This window comes from Solanum pennellii, chromosome 12 (genome assembly GCF_001406875.1).
Source record: "Solanum pennellii chromosome 12, SPENNV200".
Taxonomy (NCBI): domain Eukaryota; kingdom Viridiplantae; phylum Streptophyta; class Magnoliopsida; order Solanales; family Solanaceae; genus Solanum; species Solanum pennellii.
Genome location: NC_028648.1, coordinates 72,909,566 through 72,928,915, shown reverse-complemented (window position 1 = coordinate 72,928,915; position 19,350 = coordinate 72,909,566). Strand labels below are relative to the sequence as shown.

The 19,350-nt window shown below is 36.6% G+C and overlaps 1 protein-coding gene across 1 annotated transcript in view; it reads left to right on the top strand.

Moving 5' to 3' along the window:
- Positions 1 to 12,467, top strand: part of LOC107007632 (pachytene checkpoint protein 2 homolog) — a 38,096-nt gene extending 25,629 nt beyond the window's left edge. The window contains exons 12-14 of the mRNA XM_015206322.2: positions 11,517 to 11,644; positions 11,717 to 11,845; positions 11,925 to 12,467. Coding sequence (XP_015061808.1) covers positions 11,517 to 11,644; positions 11,717 to 11,845; positions 11,925 to 12,065 — 398 coding nt within the window. The 3' untranslated portion in view covers positions 12,066 to 12,467. The remainder of the gene's footprint in view (positions 1 to 11,516; positions 11,645 to 11,716; positions 11,846 to 11,924) is intronic.
- Positions 12,468 to 19,350: the final 6,883 nt, after the last annotated feature.

Sequence of the window (19,350 nt, the reverse complement as noted above, 5' to 3'; positions counted from 1 at the left end):
CCCCCCCCCCCCCCCAAATCTATAACTGAATTTTCAACTCACACTTATATTTCATGTGGGTCCTATACCCCCTTGGACTCTTTAAAAGCAGAATAAAATATACCCCACCATTACCCACAACTATTAACATTGCAAACGCTATCAAAATCACCAAATAATCATGAAAACTATTACTCATATGGTTGGAAAAATCAAATCTTCATTAATCTCGTTGATCCAGTAAAATTCATTAACCTTCAAATCTTATCTTTAGTCTTTATTATTGTTTGATGAAGAATATTGTTGGTTTCTTTGACCCGAAGGAGGGATGATAAGTGCTGATATGGGTCTTGGATTGAGATTTGATTTGTGGGTTATAGAAGGTGGGGGATGGGGGTGACTAGGGAGGAATGGGGTGGAGAGAGATTAAAGATTAAAGGGAGTTTACTGTGAGAAAACATGTCTGAAGACTATAGAGAAGTGTGAAGAGTGAAAATGATGATGAAGAACGTGAATTACCTTATCTTTTTTTCTTTGATATACATGGTATTTGGTAGCTGACAGCGCGTGTGCATCACTACATGTTAAGAATATGGTTGTCTAGTCTTAGAGTGGTGTACATATTCTGCTTTAAAGTAGTCTAACGGGGCAATAGGACTTCGTGAAATATAAGTGTGTAGTTGAGAATCTGATTACAGGTTGGGGGGCATTTGGCTATTTTCTTAAAATGTCTTCTTGGAAAACAAGTTGGTTTCTAATTTATTGTCATGTTTGGTTGGTGAGTAAAAAATATTTCTCAATATTCATTTGATAAATGAAAACATTTTTTTTATAAAATATCTTTATTTTTGGCTATAGAAAAGAAAATACTTTTTAGGAAAATAGTTTCATCCAAAAATCAACCTCAATAATTGATTCGGGACCCAACTCAACAGCCAATCTTTGACCTGATCTCGACTCCCGACCTGGGATACGACCCGGACCCTAACACCCTAATCAGGACACAACTCTAGTGAACAATCAAGGATCGTACCTCGAGAGCCGACCTAGGACTTGACCTTGACTCTTGATCTAGAACTCGACATTCAAACGGTAACCCGACCTCGACATCATACCTGATGAAATCCCACAAGTGAGGTGTGGGGAGGGTAGAATATACGAGAACCTTATCGCTACCTCATGAAGATAAAAAACTTGTTTTTAGGGCTGCGCGTTCGGTCGGTTTGGTTTGGTTTTCTAAATTTTGGTTCGGTTTTTCGATTCTCGGTTTGACATAATGTGAAACCAAACCAAACTGAAAAAAATTCGGTTTGGTTAGGTTATTATAATTTCGGTTCGGTTTATTTCGGTTTGGTTTCCGGTTTAACCAAATTTAATTAAAAGTCGTCTGTGGACTTTAGTACTTGTTGTCTAACCAAATTTATTTCAGACATGTTGGCTTTAGTACTTGTTTTCTAAACACCACAAGACAGTACAAAAAGTAACAAACACTTGATGTTGTAGAAACTAAACGTTCTGCACAAAGGCTAAAATGATGTTGTAGAGTCTTAAAATTAATTTAGGAAGTAAACATTAAGAATGTGTACTATGAACCAAAATGAACTATCTTTGCCATGTTTATGTCTCCAAATTTACCAACAGACAACTAATGGATGTCTTCTTGTCTCAAAACACATTTTGCCAACTTTATGACAAACGGGAATTATAAAGGTCAATATATGCTCCAAAATCATTAAAGGCTCATTTAGAAAGATTAGCTATGAACTTCTTCTCACAGTAAAAGAACACTCACATTGCTCATATAGAAACCATAAGAACCACTGTTTGTGAGATAATCACTGCCAAAATATGTATGTATAGAAATAGAATAAATTACTTCTTCTAGAGGAAACTCAAAGCAACTAAATTGGTCTACAAAGATCTCAAACAAAGAGTAGTCTCTAGGATGAGTCCCTACTACTTGGTCTTTGCAACTTGTGTCTGTCTCACTGGAGCTACTAGTCTACTATGAGCCTCCGACTTACAAGTTACGAGTTACGAGAGTTGAGAGATAAGATTTGCGGGCTTGCGACATATGTTGAGAGATGAGGGACAACCACTGAATCTGATGTTAGGACTTAGGGCAATCAATTTAGGGCTTGCTGAATTTTGATTGGAATTGGCTTGGGTATGGGCTGAGAATTTTAATTAAGGTTGTGGACTTGTGGGCTATCAACTATAAATTGTAATTGGGCCTGCTGGTAATGGGATAAAGAATATGTACATATAATTTTGGTTTTTTGGTTAACCGAATTTTTAAAGCTAAAAACCAAAAATCAAACCGAAAAACTAAAATTTTGAAAATCAAAACCGAAACCGACCGAAATAACCGAAAAACTGAAATTGAAATTTGAAAAAAATCGGTTCGGTCGTTTTTTTTGGTTTTAACCATATTATGCTCAACCCTACTTGTTTTTAAAAGACCCTTAGCTCTAGTGCAACATATCCTGGTATACTGATGAAGGAGTCAATTAAGAAAATATAGCAAATGACAAGGAAACAATGCAAAAGTCTACCCGAGAGGAGCCAAAATAAAATGAAATCATGTGTAATCGAAACACCATAAACTACATACTAGGATTGATTAATAAAGAGAAAAGACATAAAGTCAACACTTAAGTTGTCCAGAATTTTCAAAAAGACACCTTAACTTTGTAACCGTCCTATTACCCCACTAAACTATTTTGAATAGATATAATTAAATCATTTTTTGTCCACCTGACATAGAGAGTGGTGTGCACTCTCTCAAAGAGAGTAAACAACCTATAATAAATAATATAATTTTATTTTTTATAAGTACTTTATTATAAAATATATTTTCTTATTTTTCTTGTTATTTTAATTTTTTTTACTTTTTATTTTTTCTTTCTCTTTTCTTCTTTCTTCTTTCTTCTTCTTCAAAAATCCATTCTCATGTCCATCCATTAAAGCTTCTTACTTTCAATGTCATCATTTTTACCACAACTTCACCTTCCTTTTTTATTACTATTAATTTTACTCTCTTTAATTCTAAAATTTTATCTAAATATTTTCTTAAATTTCGAACAATTTGATAAACTCGTTAGATTTCATGATGATCAGGAAGTATCATATAGTTTCTTTTTATCCGATTTCAATTAAGTTTTTCAATTTTCGGGAATTAATTGATTCTTTTAAAATTATCATTTCTAATTTTGAATCTTGTATGAAAATGAGTAGTTTATGATACCTTCTAAATTTTCTTAGAAAAATAATTAATTTTGCTATTAATAATTCGATAAAGTCTAAAAAAATAATATGAATTCTATAAAGAATTTGACCAGAAGAAGAAAAACAAAATAAAAAAATGGGAGTAGGGTTCAATTTGACATGGGGTGTAGGAGGTGAAGAAAAAAAAGATAGTGGAGGAATGAATCACTTGAAAGTGGGAGGTGGGAGATGAAGTGAAATTTAAGATAAATCAAAATTAAAAGTCAAAAAGTAAGAGAGAAATAAAGTTTTAAAAAAAAGGTAAAGGAAAAACTTAAGATAAAAAAATACATTTTAAATTAAATTAACATGTGTCATGTAATGATTGGTGTGTGAAACACTTGCTTCTTAAAACTTGGGGCTGATCGAAAAATGGTATAATAATATATTTTCAAAATTGTTTAGTGGTGTAATAGGACAGTTGCAAAGTTAAGGTGTCTTTTTGCAAATCCTAGATAACATGAGTGGTGACTTTCTGTCTTTTCTCATTAATGAATAAAATCTACAATATTAAACTATGATAAAACTACCATAATACCACTAGTACCATCGCCAATACCCGCAGCCTAAGCAAGACTTCGCTACACTACCTTCTACCCTAATATGTGCCCTCCACACCCTCCTATCTAGGGTCATATCTCTTGATAGCTGAAGCTGCGTCATATCATGTCTTATCACCTCTTTCCAATACTTATTCGGGCTACCTGTGCCTCTCTTCATTCCCTCTATAACCAACCTCTCGCACATCCTCACCTTGGTGTCTATACATCTCTTCACATATCCAAACCATCTTAATTTCATTTCCCTCATCTTGGCCATTATGAAGGCCATTCCCACCTTATGTCTGATTTCTTCATTTCTAATCTTATTGCTCCCAGTATGACCTCACATCGACCTCAACATGCACATCTCCGTAACATGCATCTTTTGAACTTGAGAGTTTTTGACTAGCAAACACTCAGCCCCATACAACAATGTCAGTCAAACCACCACTATAGAAAAATATTTGAGTTTTGATGTACCTCTTTATAACACAAGACCTCGGAGGAAAGACTCCAGCTCATTCATGCTGCACCAGTACAATGTGTGATGTCACCATTGATGTCCCCACTCTCCCGAACTATAGACCCAAGATACTTGATTGTATCCCTCTTGTACATTTTGTGTGTCAAGCCTCATTTCCAAGCCTACCTCATACGTCACCTCAATTAATTTGCACTCCACATATTCGGTCATGGTCCGATTCCACCTAAACTCTTTAGCCTCCCAACAGTTTATTTAAAATTTGACCTTGAGGCCCAATCCCGAATATCCGACTTGAGGTCCGACACCAAAACTAGGATCCAATTTTCAAACTAGGATTCAATATCTAACGCAAGATCCATCCATGTTACCCAACTCAAGACCCGACATTAAACTCGAGACTTGGCCAAAGACCTGCCTTTTGAATTCGGACATGACCCCAACACTCAACCTCGATGCCTAATCCAATGCCCAATCATGACACTCAATTAGAGATGTGAATTTTGGATCAGAATCCGACTTAGACACCCGACCTAAGACTCGAATTCCTCAACGAGAGCCAATCTCGACACACAACTTGAGACTCAAACTTACCCTATCTTGACACTCAACCTCGACTCTCGATCCAAGACTCTACTCCCAAATCAGGACATGACCGCAACACTTACCCCGATGACTGCTTCAGGTGCTGATCCTGACATATGATCGAGACTTGCCTTTGATAGTTGACCCAATCTCGACACCTAACTTGGGATTAGGATTCTAGACTGGGCCAACCTTAGATAACCTCGACACCCAACATGAGACCTAACCTCGAGACTCGACCTGAGACCTAACTCGACTCTTGAACCAATCACTAACTTTGAAATCGAGTCTTGGCCCCAACATTCAATCTAGCATTTGACCTTGAATCTTCACTCAAGACCCACCACCAAACACATGATCCAATCCTAACTCGATCCTACCTAGGACTCGGGATGTGAGTCTCGCATTGAGGTTAGGAGACATGAATTAAGTCCTAAAATGAGAATTTCAGGTGTGCGATTTAAAAAGAGTTCTGAAAAATGTTTTTCTTACTTTTTGGCAGTGTTTTGGGAAGCGAGAAGCGGAAAAAAGCGACGAGGGCTTGCTTCACAGAAGCGAGAAGCGTGAAGCGAAGCGCGCGCTTTTTTTTTTTTAAAAAGCGACATTTAGTATAAAAATAATNATGAAGAAAAGAAGAGAAGAAGAAGAAGAAAAAACTAGAGTAGTCAAAACTCAGAGAGATGAAGAGATGAAGCACAGGCGAAAATTGTATATTTCAGGAGAAAAGAAACTCATAGAGATGAACTAATAAACATTAGCTAAAAAAGAGATGAACAAAAAGTTACATGCAGTCGCGGTTGAGGTTGAAGAGAGAGGCAGCCTCAGTCGAGATCGTCAGGAGAGAAAGAAGGGAAAGAAGTATTGTGAAAGAAGAGCCGCGACGAGAAAAGAAGGGAAAGAGTCGTGAGGAGAGAGAAGATTATATTTCAGATTTTTTTTAAAAAAAAACCTAATTTTTTTAAAAAAACCTTAATTGTCGCTTTTTTTTATAAAAAGCGCGCTTTATTGCGCTTTTGCCTTAGGGTCGCTTCTCGCTTCTTCATCTGAAGCGAGAGCTTTTTTCAGATCGCCTCGCCTCAAGATAAAAAAGCGCACAAGGGTCGCCTCGCTTTGAAGCGCGCTTTAAGCGCGCTTTTCACAACACTGCTTTTTGGAGGTAAGTCATATTCTTTAAATTAGAGGAAAATAAGTTGATTTAGAAAATATTTGTAGAAACTCTTAAGCAACCCAACCAAACACACTGTTAGTAACAGTTTAATTTGAAAATACTCATTTTATCCTTAGAGAAATGATTTATAGCCAGACAAACATCTATCACTGACTACAAGTTTAAAGTCTTTGTTTCTTAAACTCCGTGCCAAGTCAAAGGGAGTATCCTTTTTGTTCTACTTCCTGGGTCTCAATTTATATGATGGTGTTTGACTAAGCATGCCGATGGTTTATCAACATCTCTAACCCACAAAGGTAGGGGTAAGGTTTGTGTACACCCCGCACTCCCCAAACTCCAGTTGTAAGATTATATAGAGTATGTAGTTGTGTGTGTTTGATTGAACATAGAGTTTAAAAAATAACATACTTAGTGTGATTTTACAAGTGGGGTCTAGGGAGGGTAACATCATATATAGAGAGGTTATTTCCAGTAGACCTCCGGTTTAAAAAAAGTTTGCCAACCAGTTTGAGAAAGGGAATACAAATATGAGAGCAATAACACAAATAAAGTAGTGCGAAAAGGGAAGTAGTAGTACTACACGACGAAAAGGAGGGAGAACAATAACTACAATTGAAAGAAGTATGCTATGTTTTTCGACGCATACTAAAAAGAAAAAGTATGATACATAAATTGGAAGAGAGGTAGTATGATTTTTGAAAATAAATAATTGTCTCCTCTCTAATTTTATACATTACGTTAGTTTTATTGAAGATGGAAAATTCAAAAAAACTCTTAAGGTTTGTTGGGCTTTAGATGAAAAGCGCAAATAAAATGTGAGCTTTAATGAAAAAAGGTGTAAATGAATTTTTTTTACAATACATGATGTCCAAAGACTAATAATTATAAGTATGAATAACAATATGTAGGATAGAATTGATAAATAATTATGATAATCTGAAATATCAATTATTTAGTGTTGCCTTCTTAGGATTACATTCATTGGCGAGAAAAAAGTATGTCTTAGAGCCTTGATGACAGCACTGAAGTGCCAACCCAAGCTAATCGGAACACTCGACATGTTGCACACCTTTGATAGTGACGACCTTCATTACGTTTTGATGCAGACTGGTGTGATTACTCTCTGCTAGGAAAATTCTTTAGTCACCCAAATTGATAGGATAAATCAGGGAGTTGAATTAGAGCCCATTTGGACTGGCTTAAAAATAATTGATTTTAAGTCAAAAATAAAAAAAGTCAAACTTACTGCCTTCTCCCTCGCGATAGAATTAAAAATAATTGACCTCTTCTGCCTCGCGATTGACCTCTTCTCGGCTTCTCCATCGTGACTCTCTTCTCCCTCACTGCCTTCTCCCTCGCGACAGACTTCTCAAGTTCTCCCTCGCTCTCTTCTCAGTCGCGACAGACTTCTCCAGTTCTGCCTCGCGATTCCGTTCTCCAGTTCTCCCTCGCGACTGTCTTCTCAGTTGTCCCCTTGCGACTCTCTGCTGCTGCGGCCTGCGAGGTATATCGTTTTTCTCTGTTCTTCAATTTTTTTCTGTTCGTCAAATTTTTTCTCAGTTTTGTTTTTCTTGTCTAAGCAGTGTTTACTGCTTTGTATGTTTTTTTTTTTAAAATTATTGGCAGTCAATTAAAAAAAGAATCTTTCCAGTTTCCTAATTATTTATTCCAATATTCCTAAACAGTGAATTAATTGAATTCAATAACCAATGGCGGATGCTAGCAAAAAGGGGGACATTGGATGAAATTATGACACTCAAGGAGCGACGAAAGATTCGGTTAATTGTAACTTTTGTGGGAGTACTTTTAATGGTGGAATAACTCGACACAAGCAACATTTAGTGGGTGATTTCAAGAATGTTAAACAATGTGCCGCTTGTCCGTCGGAGATTAGAGAAGAAATAAGGGCTTATATGCACAACAAAATCGCTAATAATCCCAAATTTCAAGTGAGGTAGCCGGAAGAATATATTGATGTTGATGATCTTGATGAAATGGATGATTATGCGGAAATGATGCCTCCCTCCAAAACTCAAAAGATATCTTCTAGTGGAGGTTCATCCACCACACGGAATGTGATGAAAGGACCTTTGAACCTCTATTTTTCACAGAAATCAACACAAAAAGGAGGCTTTGAAAAAGGAGGAGGAATTGATGAAACAAAGAAAATTCTAAGAGAGTGTGCGGTAAGTGCTTTTGCAATTTGGATGTATGATGTCGGGCTCCCTTTTAATTGCGTCAATCACAAATCATTCGATAAATTTATTAAGGCGGTTGGACAACATGGCCCCGAAATGAAGCCTCCTACATTCCATGAAGTTAGAGTCGCTCACTTTCAAAAAGAGGTGGATAAAGTAGAAAAAATTGTTGATGAGCATAAAGTGCAATGGACAAAGTTTGGATGTTCCATTATGATGGACAAATGGACGACACGAAATGGCAAAATGATGATCAATATTTTGGTGAATTCTCCAATCGATAGTGTATTTCTTGGTTCTGTTGATGCTAGCAATGAACCTACCGATTCCACAAAAGTGTAGAAGTTATTTGAAAGCACTATCGAAAGAATTGGACCGGAAAATGTTGTACAAATTTTCACCGATAATGCTAGTGAGAATGTCACAGCGGGAAGTATGATGATGGGTGCGTACCCACACATTTATTGGACTCCATGTGCCGCTCATTGCATCAACTTGATATTTGGTGACTTATTCAAGGTTAAGCCATATGCTTCCGATAATCAACCTATCCTTTACCTTTCTTTATAGTCAATAATTCATTAGCTACTAATTAATACAATTTAATCTTTCTGTAACAGTTTTTAAGAAGGCCATCAGAATCCATTCTTACATTAGTCAAAGACCATTGTTGTTAAACTTGATGAGAAAATTCACCAAAGAAAGAAATTTGGTGAAACCGGCCAAGACAAGATTTGCAACGACATTCTTAACTTTGAGAGCTATGTACATACAAAGAAAAAACTTGAGAACTTTGGTCCTCTCAACCGAATGGAATTCAAGTAAATTTGCAAAGGAAACTTTGGGGAAAGAAGTTGCCAATCTTATTATTCCTGTCCAGTTTTGGAATGATGTTAATCGGGCACTTATAGTTTGTGGCCCTTTGACGAAAGTGCTTCCTTTGGTGGATGGGGAGAAAAAACCACCAATTGGTTATATTTATGAAGCAATGGATAGAGCCAAAGAAGCTATTGCACATGGTTTTCGTGGAGTTAAGAAGCAATATGAGAAAGTGTATGAAATTATTGATGCAAGGTGGTCAGAACAACTCCATCGGCCCTGACATGCTGCAGGCCATGTTTTGAACCCATGATTATATTATAAAGCTCAAGAAGAGGGAACTTTAGCAAAGTCTCTGTGGACCGAGTATATTGCATGTGTTGAGAAGTTGGTCCATGATACAACCATACAAGATGCACTAGTCGCTGAGCAACCTAAGTACAAAATGGCGGATGGACTATTTGGTTGTGGTCCGGCTAAAGAGCTAGAGACACAAGGTCATCGGGTAAGTGGTTTGATTTAGATCTTACTTAAATTATTTGACTAATTTATAGTCACTAACCTTTAAATTTATTTTATTATAGTTGAATGTTGGTCACTATTTGATAGTGAAACACCAAACTTGCAAAAGTTTGCCATGAAAGTATTAAGCCTAACTTGTAGCTCATTCGGATGTGAGCGAAATTGGAGTGTGTTTGAACAAGTAAGTAAAAATTTATATCCTAATTTTCATATTATATTATTATCAATATCAACTAGTTATTATCAATAACTTATGCACAATTCATTCCAAAAAGAGGAATAGGCTTACACTATCGCGTCTCAAATGATCTAGTGTACATTACAATAGAACATTGAAACGTCGTTATGATGCTCGTGATCTTATTGATCCAATTCACTTGGATAACATAGATGATTCAAATGAACGGTTAGTTGGATGCCCCGAAGATCAAGATGATGAACTAGTATATGAGGATGATGATCTTTGTGCTACGACAATTGGAGCGGACGAGAGTATCTACATCTTAGGGGACTTTCTTCAAGATCAAGAGCACTTGACAAGGGCAAAGGAGTAGAAAGTACATTTACAAGTTCATCTTTAAGTAGGACTCGGACACTAATTGATGAAGAATACGAGGAGGAAGAAGATTAAGAGCAATATAATGATGTAGAGCATTTTGATCTTCAAGAGTTGGATAATTTTGAAGAAGAATAGACATTTAAAGTTTTAGTTATTGTATTTTGAATTGTTTGGTCTTTAAAGTTTTAGACATTTTAGTATCTACTATTGGTTTTTGAATTGAATATTTGCTAATATGTTATTGCTATTAAGATTTTGGATAAAATATACAATTAAATATTTTTAATTTTTGGTATTAATTGGCGCCTTGATTCAAAAAGGCAAGCGCCTCGCCGCTCGCCTCGCCGCGTGGCGAGGCAGGCCCTTGTCGCCTCTCGCCGTCCACAACACTGATTTTAACTCATTTTTTACTTATTTGAGGTTATTTTAATCTTGTCAAATACTTCATAACTTATTTTAAGTCATTTTTGACTTATTTGAAGTTATTTTTATATTTGCCAAAAGACTTCCAGAAGTCAAAACTGACTTAAAAGTAGGTTTGGCCAATTTTTAAGTCAATCGAAACACCTTCTTAGCAATCCTGCTCCTACTGTCCAGTTTCCGGTAATATTTCGGGTTTTCATATGGGCCTGAAATTCCTATAGTAAGTTTCGGTTATTGATCTTTGCCACCATCCAGTATTGATCTACCCAGAACTTTGGCATGTTTAGTGTCCTTTGTCAAATTGTGGTACAAGATGTCATCTACACTCTTGTTTCACGTCATGACTAAGAACTATCTCGGCTGATCGACAAAACTGAAGTATTTGAACAATATAATGTAGATGTCTAGTTCTCCAAGTATTCTGCTGTAAGTAGTCATGCATACTGAAATACGAAAGGCTATATATTGCTTTGACAATGGAATTGCAAGCACGGTGACTCTAGAGTTTCTTTAATTGTCTGAGAACACTGTGTGCAGATTCGAATTCATATAATAATATCAACTTCACTTTGTTGTTTTATCCTTTCTTTTTTCCTTTTCAAAAAGCATGTGTGGATGATCTTGCATGTGTTTGTTCCTCCCTTTTTGAATCTTGTTCACAAGTGCCATGTTCAAATTTTTCTACCATCGGTTTCTTCTGCTATTAAAATTTTAAACCAGTACCAGCTGTACAATATGTAATGCATGTTTAGCATTGCTAGATTGAATATCTTCATTTGAAAGCTGCCGTAATGTACACTAGAAGATGAAAATCTGGAATTCTCATGAAAATTAAACTGATGTTACAGTGCAATTGGTGCATTTTTCCTTTTACTTCCATTTTCTGCCAGTTACATGCTTACCACCATCTCCTGATCAGATTCACATGAGTTGCAATTTATTTCTAAAAGATGTAACCTTCATGGGATTGCAGATATAGCTTTCGTGGATCGTGCTGACATTAAGGCTTATGTTGGACCACCTACGCTTCAAGCACGTTATGAGATACTCCGATCATGCTTGCAAGAGCTATTGCGTACTGGAATTTTGTCAAATTCGCAGGTACTACTTGTTGGTCTTTGGTTCACATTGCTTTGTTTAGCAATTCTTTACAAATGACTGGAGTATATGCAGGATGGAGGTTGCCTTGTTCTTCCAAGTTATGCTAGTTTGAAGGAGAAGATGAGTGAAGTAGTTTCAACTGAGTCTCAAATGTTTCCACATCTTGGTAAACAATTGCTTGAAGCTGCAGAGGCCTGTGAGGTAAAGATTTGCCCTTTATTTCCAGTCAAGTAAATGCAGCAGCATATAATTGTGATGAACAAATATGTGTATCTTTCAGGGTATGAGTGGAAGATCACTTAGAAAGCTACCATTCTTGGCACATGCTGCACTTGCTAATCCTTACAGTTGTGAACCTGGCAAATTTTTGCATGTAATGATGCAAACAGCTAAAAGAGAGCGTTCAGAGCTGTCTGAGTGAATTTTTCCCCATTAATTGTTAAAAATCCTGCTTCTGTTAGCAAGCTCAACTATAAAGCAAACGGGGAGAGAGATTATCATATGCATGGTTACTTGAGCCAGAAAGAAAGAAGCTCTTTGGGGAGGAGAGTTGAGAGGTTTCTGGGCAATGTGATATATTTGAAAGTTAATGTATTCTTGCATGTTGTAACATCCATTGAGCTACGAGCTGCATCTGCATATATAAAACTTTAGCTGATTAATGGCATATGTATATCGTATCCCCATCAGATATTGATTGAACAAGTCAGTCATCGTGGGTCGAATTAACTTTCGTTTACCAAGCAGGGTTGACGCTCTGATTATGTCAGCCATTGAGCTGTAATGAAGTTGATAATAGACCTCACCCCGTTTTATTTTGGCATCACAAAATTGTTGCAAATAATGTCAATATTATATTCTATCTATATAGAAAATTAGGGTTATTAATTGAGTTTGAATTAAAGAAATTTGCTTAATCGTGTCTGATACAATCGCACTCAATCACCACAATAGAACTTAGTCTAGGACTTGAAAGCTCGAAAAAGATGGAACTATTACAGGATATAACCGAGATATAAATTAAGAAGATGTAAAGAAAGAGAGAAAGAAGAGATTAATATATTTCATGAATACTTGAACCAGTACATATGCCATGTATTTATACAACTCATCAATGAGTGAAATGAATTAAAGATGAATACCCAACTAACTAACTACTTTCGTGACAGTGACTAACTTCTTGACAATGAACAGTGTTAAATGTCTGCCAGTTCTAGCAGATTTCTTGCGACTTCACATACTTGCATCAATACCCCTTGTTTGAAGAATAGCCTTATCCTCGAGGCTGGAATGAAGGAAATCGATGCTGCAACTCCGTGAAGATTTCCCATGTGACTTGAGCTTCATTAATGCCCAACCATTTGACCAACACTTCACAAACAACCTTATTACCTATCTTAATCATTCTCCTCTCTAATATAGCCTCAGGCAATAATGGACAGTAAGGACTAGACATGTAACACTGGGGGTGGGTGAGGACAATAAGTACTTCATGACATTGTTTGAGTTGTGAAACATGGAAAGTAGGACGGATCAATACATCTGCTGACAGTAAAAGCTTATAAGCAACTTCTCCAATCTTAGCATCAATCATGTAGGGACCAAAGTACTTAGCAGCTAGCTTGTTAAAGGGTCGAGAGGCCACCAAAAACTGTTTGTAAGACTGTAGCTTTAGATAGACCCAGTCCCCTACACTAATAAGCTTGTCAGACCAGTGCTTATTGGCCATATATCTCATTCTTTGTTGAGTCCTGGACAATTGTAACTTGAGCAATGCAATAATAGTTTCCCTTTCCTCCAAAGATCTATCAACCATCTCATTAGAGGACTCACCAGCCAAATAGGGAAGATGAATATTTGCTTTTTTACCATAAAAAGCTTCAAAAGGGGAACACTTGAGAGCTGAGTGATAGGTTGTGTTGTGCCGCCACTCATCAAGAGGTAAGTGAGCCACCTATTCCAAAGGTTTGTCTAAGCAGAAACACATTAGATAAGTCTCCAAGGTCCAATTCAAGACCTCATTCTGACCATCTGTTTGAGAATGGTAAGCTGTAGACTTATGCAATCGAACTCCTTTGAATGTGAACAGTTCTTGCCAGAAGGAACTTAAGAAAACAGGATCCTTATCACTGACTATAGTAGAGGGCATACCATGCAACCTAAACACAATGGCCAAGAAGCTATGAGCTACAATCTGAGCAGTGTAAGGATGTTGTAAGGCAATGAAATGGCAATACTTTCTCCACCTATCAACCACCACTAGAATGACATCCTTGCCTTTAGATTTAGGTAAACCCTCAATGAATCCAAGTTGATGTCAGTCCAACACCTTCAGGAATGGGTAGAGGTTGAATGAAGCTCGGATAAGCTGAGGCATCATACTTGTGTCTTTGGCATACATCACATCTATTAATGAAGCTCCTAACATCTGTAACCATAATCTTCTAGTAAAATAAGGATTGCAATCTCCTAACGGTAGAATCCCTCCCAGAGCACCCTGAGGTGTAGAATGCGATAACTGAATAATGTGGTCTCTCATCCGTTGGTCAGACCCCACCACCAATCTTCCATTCCACCTAAGTTGAGAGTTAATCCAAGTAAAGATTTATAAAAATTCACTATCAGCTTAGTGATCAAGGTTTGTAAGGCATCATCAGAAGCCTAAGATTGTTGAATCTGGCAGAAGAGTGTGTCATGAGGGGTAAGCAAAGATAAGGACACTAATTTTGCACAATTATTTCTAGAGAGAGCATCAACAACTTTGTTGTCCAGTCATTTTTTGTATTCAATAGTGAAACTAAAAGCCATAAGCTTTGAAATACTGGCTACCTGAAAATCAGTGTGTATAGTTTGCTCCAATAGATGTTTCAATGCCTTTTGATCAGTCCTGACTATGAAGGGTCTACTTAACAAATAATGTGACCATTTGGTTACAACAAAAACTAATGCCAGTAATTCTCTATCATAAACACATATGGACTGATGTCTAGGGGCTAATGTTTTACTAATATAGGCAATAGGGTGCCCCTGCTGTATTAGAACAACAACAATACCTTTTCCACTTGCATTTGTCTCAATAACAAAAGGTTCATCATAATTTGGCAGAGCCAAGACATGAGCAGTCACCAAGGCTTCCTTGAGAGTAAGGAAGGCTGTAATAACTTCTTCATTCCAAGCAAAACTGAAGTAAGTCATGTAGGGGTCTGCATATAGTTCCAAATCTTTTGATGAATCTATTATAATACCCTGCTAGACCAATGAAACCTCTGAGGTGTTTGACGGTAGTAGGTAGTTCCCAAGCTTGAACTGCAGATATCTTCTTAGGGTCAGTTGCTACTCCCTTAGCACTGGTAAAATGTCCTAAGTACTCCACTTCTTTGACCCCAAAAGCACACTTAGATTTTTTAGAATACAATTGATGGTTTTTCATCAATTCAAACATAGTTCTCAAGTGATCCACATGAACAAACCTATTTCTGCTATAAACCAAATATCATCAAAGAAAACTAATACTTATATCCTGAGTAGTGGTTTGAAAACTGAATTCATAAGGCTTTGGAATGATGAAGGAGCAATGGTTAACCCAAAGGGCATTACCAAGAATTCATAATGACCATCATGAGTTTTGAAGGCTGTTTTATGCACATCAAATTCAGCCATTCTCAATTGATGATAGCCAACTCTAAGATCAATTTTAGAGAATACCTCAGCACCCCCCAATTCATTCAATAAATCTTTAATAATAGGGAATGGGAATTTATCTTTTACAGTTACATGATTCAAATCCCTGTAATCAATACAAAGTCTCCAACTACCATCCTTTTTCCAACTAACACAACTAGGGATGCATATGGACTAGTACTGTGCTGTACAACCCCTTGATCTAGCATCTCCTGCACCAAATTTTCAATAATATCCTTCATCACTCTCGGAAACCTGTAAGGTTTCTTACTAACAGGTCCTGCGTTGTCTATGAGTAGTATTATGTGATCATAGGGTCCTCTGCGAGGTGGTAATGCAGTAGGGATATCAAATATACCCTTGTATTGTTCCATTAAAGGAACTAAAACAACTGGTATGTCATTAACTGTGGTTGTGATAGCCTGGATAATGGTGACACTGGAATGTAACATGTGAGTTTAAAGACAACATATAAAATTGAACTTGTTCTTCAGGTTTTTTATTCAACACCTTATCCCTAGTAGTCCTGACTTGAGTGGTTGCCACCCTAAACACACGTTTCTTCCCTTGGTGCCTGAATTCAATGGTCCTTTTGCAAAATTAAAGAGAATTCTTCCCTATGTATTCAACCATTTGACACATCAATATTTCCTAATGGCAGTAATAAGAAATCAGAAGAAAATGTAGTTCCATGCAACAACCACTGTATATTTATACAAATGGACGCAGTTTGACCTTTCTCCCATCAGCTACACTAATAGACTGTTCCATGATTATGTTGGCCTTCTATCTTAGCAGTCTTGCCATTTCTTCATCAATAAAATTATTGGTACTTCCTGTATTAATGAGTATCTGTAATGGTCTTTTCTCACGATAACCAGTGACTCTAATGGTCTAGTACCCAGTGACCCCAGTGGAAGCTTTAAAGAAATTGTCATACATTCCTCAGGACTAGCAATGCTATCAATTGCTTCTTTTCTTGGAACTGATCTGGTTCCATACCCTCTTCCATAGTTATATCTCCTTCCTCACACAATTCTACTAAGCACAACTACTTCTTGTCCTTACACAGATGCCCCCTTTCATACTTCTCATCACAAAGGAAACACAATCCTTTGGACCTTTTCTCATCCAGCACTGCTGCAGTTAAGAGCTTGTTCCATTCACATTGGCCTGAAATCAACTAGGCTTGTTATAGGAATTATCAAAAGGTTTCTTGTAACTAGTCTGGTATAGGCTTCTGTTAATCTGATTTCTATGGAGGTTTAGAGTTGGAAATATGGGATTCTAAAATTTTTTAGAAGGTCTAGTTCCCCAAGATTGAGCTTGTACCTCAAAAATTTCCTCCTGTAATCTAGCAAACTTGTAAGCCTGCATCAAGGTTTTTGGGGCCTGCATCCATACTGATTTGTTAAATTCAGGTTTGAGACCTCCCAAAATACAACTGATGGCATTATCATTAGACAAATTCACCCTAGTTAGCAACCTATCAAACTCAACTTGGTAAGCTCTTACATTACTAGTCTGTTCCAGGTGCTTAATGGATTCCATTGGATATTCATATCCATCCCCAAATCTTTCATTCAAAGCTAAAATATACTCTGTCCAAGTAGGATCTACAACAGTGTTCCTAGCTTTCATATAAGACCAATGCCAAGCAATAACTTCCCATCTGTTGAGGTGACCTTGACCCTCTCACTATTAGAAATTTCATTCATGGAAAAGAACTGATCCACCTTATACAACCATGTTTTAAGATCTTGCCGAGAAAATTTAGGGAAATTTAACCTAGATCATTGAGTAAGGAAATTACCAATTACTCCAGTTTGAATGTATCGACTTGTGTTCAACTGCCTCGATTCTCTAGAATTGTCACCTCTAGCAGAAGATTCATGTCTGGAATTATCCAATTCCTTGTCACTCTGCTTCATACCACAAATGGCTTGCTTAATTTCCAACAATTCCTTATCCGTTCTTACATTTCGATCATTCATACCCTTCATCAATTTCTACAATTGTTCTTGAATCTACACGAATTGTTGTCTGCCTCGTCTGTCGATCCTTCTGTGTTATTATTGTGAGTCAAAGCCATGCCGAGGAACGGAAACTCTGATACCAATTGATGCAATCACACTCAATCACCACAATAGTGGTTAGTCTAGGAGCTGAAAGCTCGAAGAACATGGAACTAATACAGGGTATAACCGAGATTTTAGTTTAGAAGATGTAAAGGAAGAGAGAAAGAAGAGATAGATATATTTCATGAATACTTGAACCAACACATATGTTATGTATTTATACAACTCATAAATGAGTGAAATGAATTAAAGATGAATACCCAACTAACTAACTAACTACTTTCCTGACATTGACTGACTAACTTCTTGATAGTGAACAGTGTTAACTGTCTAACAATTCTAACAACTTCCTAACACAATCCTAGCGACTTCATATACTTGCATCAGTGTCTCTGAAAAAGTAATTTGTACACCAATGTTTAGTATAATGTCCTTCTTAACTTAGACAAGGAAGAATAGCTAGGTGGAGTTTTGCCAAATTGCAACTAATCGAGGAAATTATTTTGGAACGGGAAGCATGATGATATTCAAATTTCTTAAAAAGATGACATCATAATGGCTCTAGTGTAGAACATTGTATCCAAGGGTGTTATTGGGTGAAGTGTACCAAAATTCCTTTTGACGTACAAATTAAAAAACATAGATTTATAAGTTGTATGCACTAAAATTGGAGGCAAAAGTCTCGGGTGTAAATTGTAAGTCCCATGCAAATAAAGCGTTCACATCTTTGCAATTCAATTTGTTGCTTCAAAAGTATTTTTGCTTTAATGATATTATATTTTTTGCTATCATGTTTTCATGTTGTATTCTTTTTTTTCTTAAAATACATAATTAGAAAAGAGCTTGATATATCCCTCCACTTCACATGATATATCTATCATTACAAAAGTGGTTGACAAATACCCCAACCATTACAAAATGGTTCACATATATTCCTACCATTACAAAAGTTTTTCACATATATTCCTATCGTTACAAAAATGACTCATATATATCCATTTCGCTACAAATATGACTCTCATATACCCTTTTCATCTAATGGAATAGACTTTTTTTAGTTTAATTTTTAAAAAATTCACATAGGGGTATGTTTAAAAAAAAATAAAACTAAAAAAATAAACCACGCCTTGAAGGCCATATTATTGATAAAACCAAAATAATAACACAAGCAACTAAAGGGTCCAGGACCAACAACAACTCAAACTCGAAAAAAAACAACCTAATCAACAAGAATTAGGGGTCTGGAAAACAAAAGTGCACCACCCTTCTCATTGCAACTTTATCTTCTTCATAGAGAAAAATAAGCTCTGATGTGGGGGCGAACAGAGATAAATGGCCAGCAGAGAACTCGAAATACTAGTCACATTTTGATCCAAGAGAAAGCTAGCTTGAGTAGAAGTCATTGGCGATGCTTAAAACTCTTATAAACGCCTTCACTCTAGCTCAGTGAAGGATCCTTCAATGTAGCTTCTGCAAGACAAAATGTCATGACCCGAGAGCACCCCCTAGTCGTAACACGGCGTACTCGAGCCCGAAGGGGTCATATACAAATGTCATAACATTCATTGCATTCGATAAGGAAAGTAGTGCGAAATAAAATACTTATTTCAAATCCAAACATTCAAAATTTATTTAAAAACACTTTAGAACACAAAGGAAGTATAAATCTCACATGGCCATCTAAAAAAAAGTCTTAAAAACTGAAGTTGGGACACGACCCTTTACATTCGAAAAGATTATAATGTCTATTACATGAATAAAAGCAAACTTTAAAAGACACTTGTCCTCGGTCAATGAGGACATACCACTCTTAGCCTTGGAGAAGACTCATTCAAAGCACTTCAATCTAGATGGAAGAAATTAGTTTCAGGAACCTACACTTGTAGTAAAATAAGAAAAATATGCGTTAGAACACAAAAATGTACTAAGTATTATGACTATGCAAAA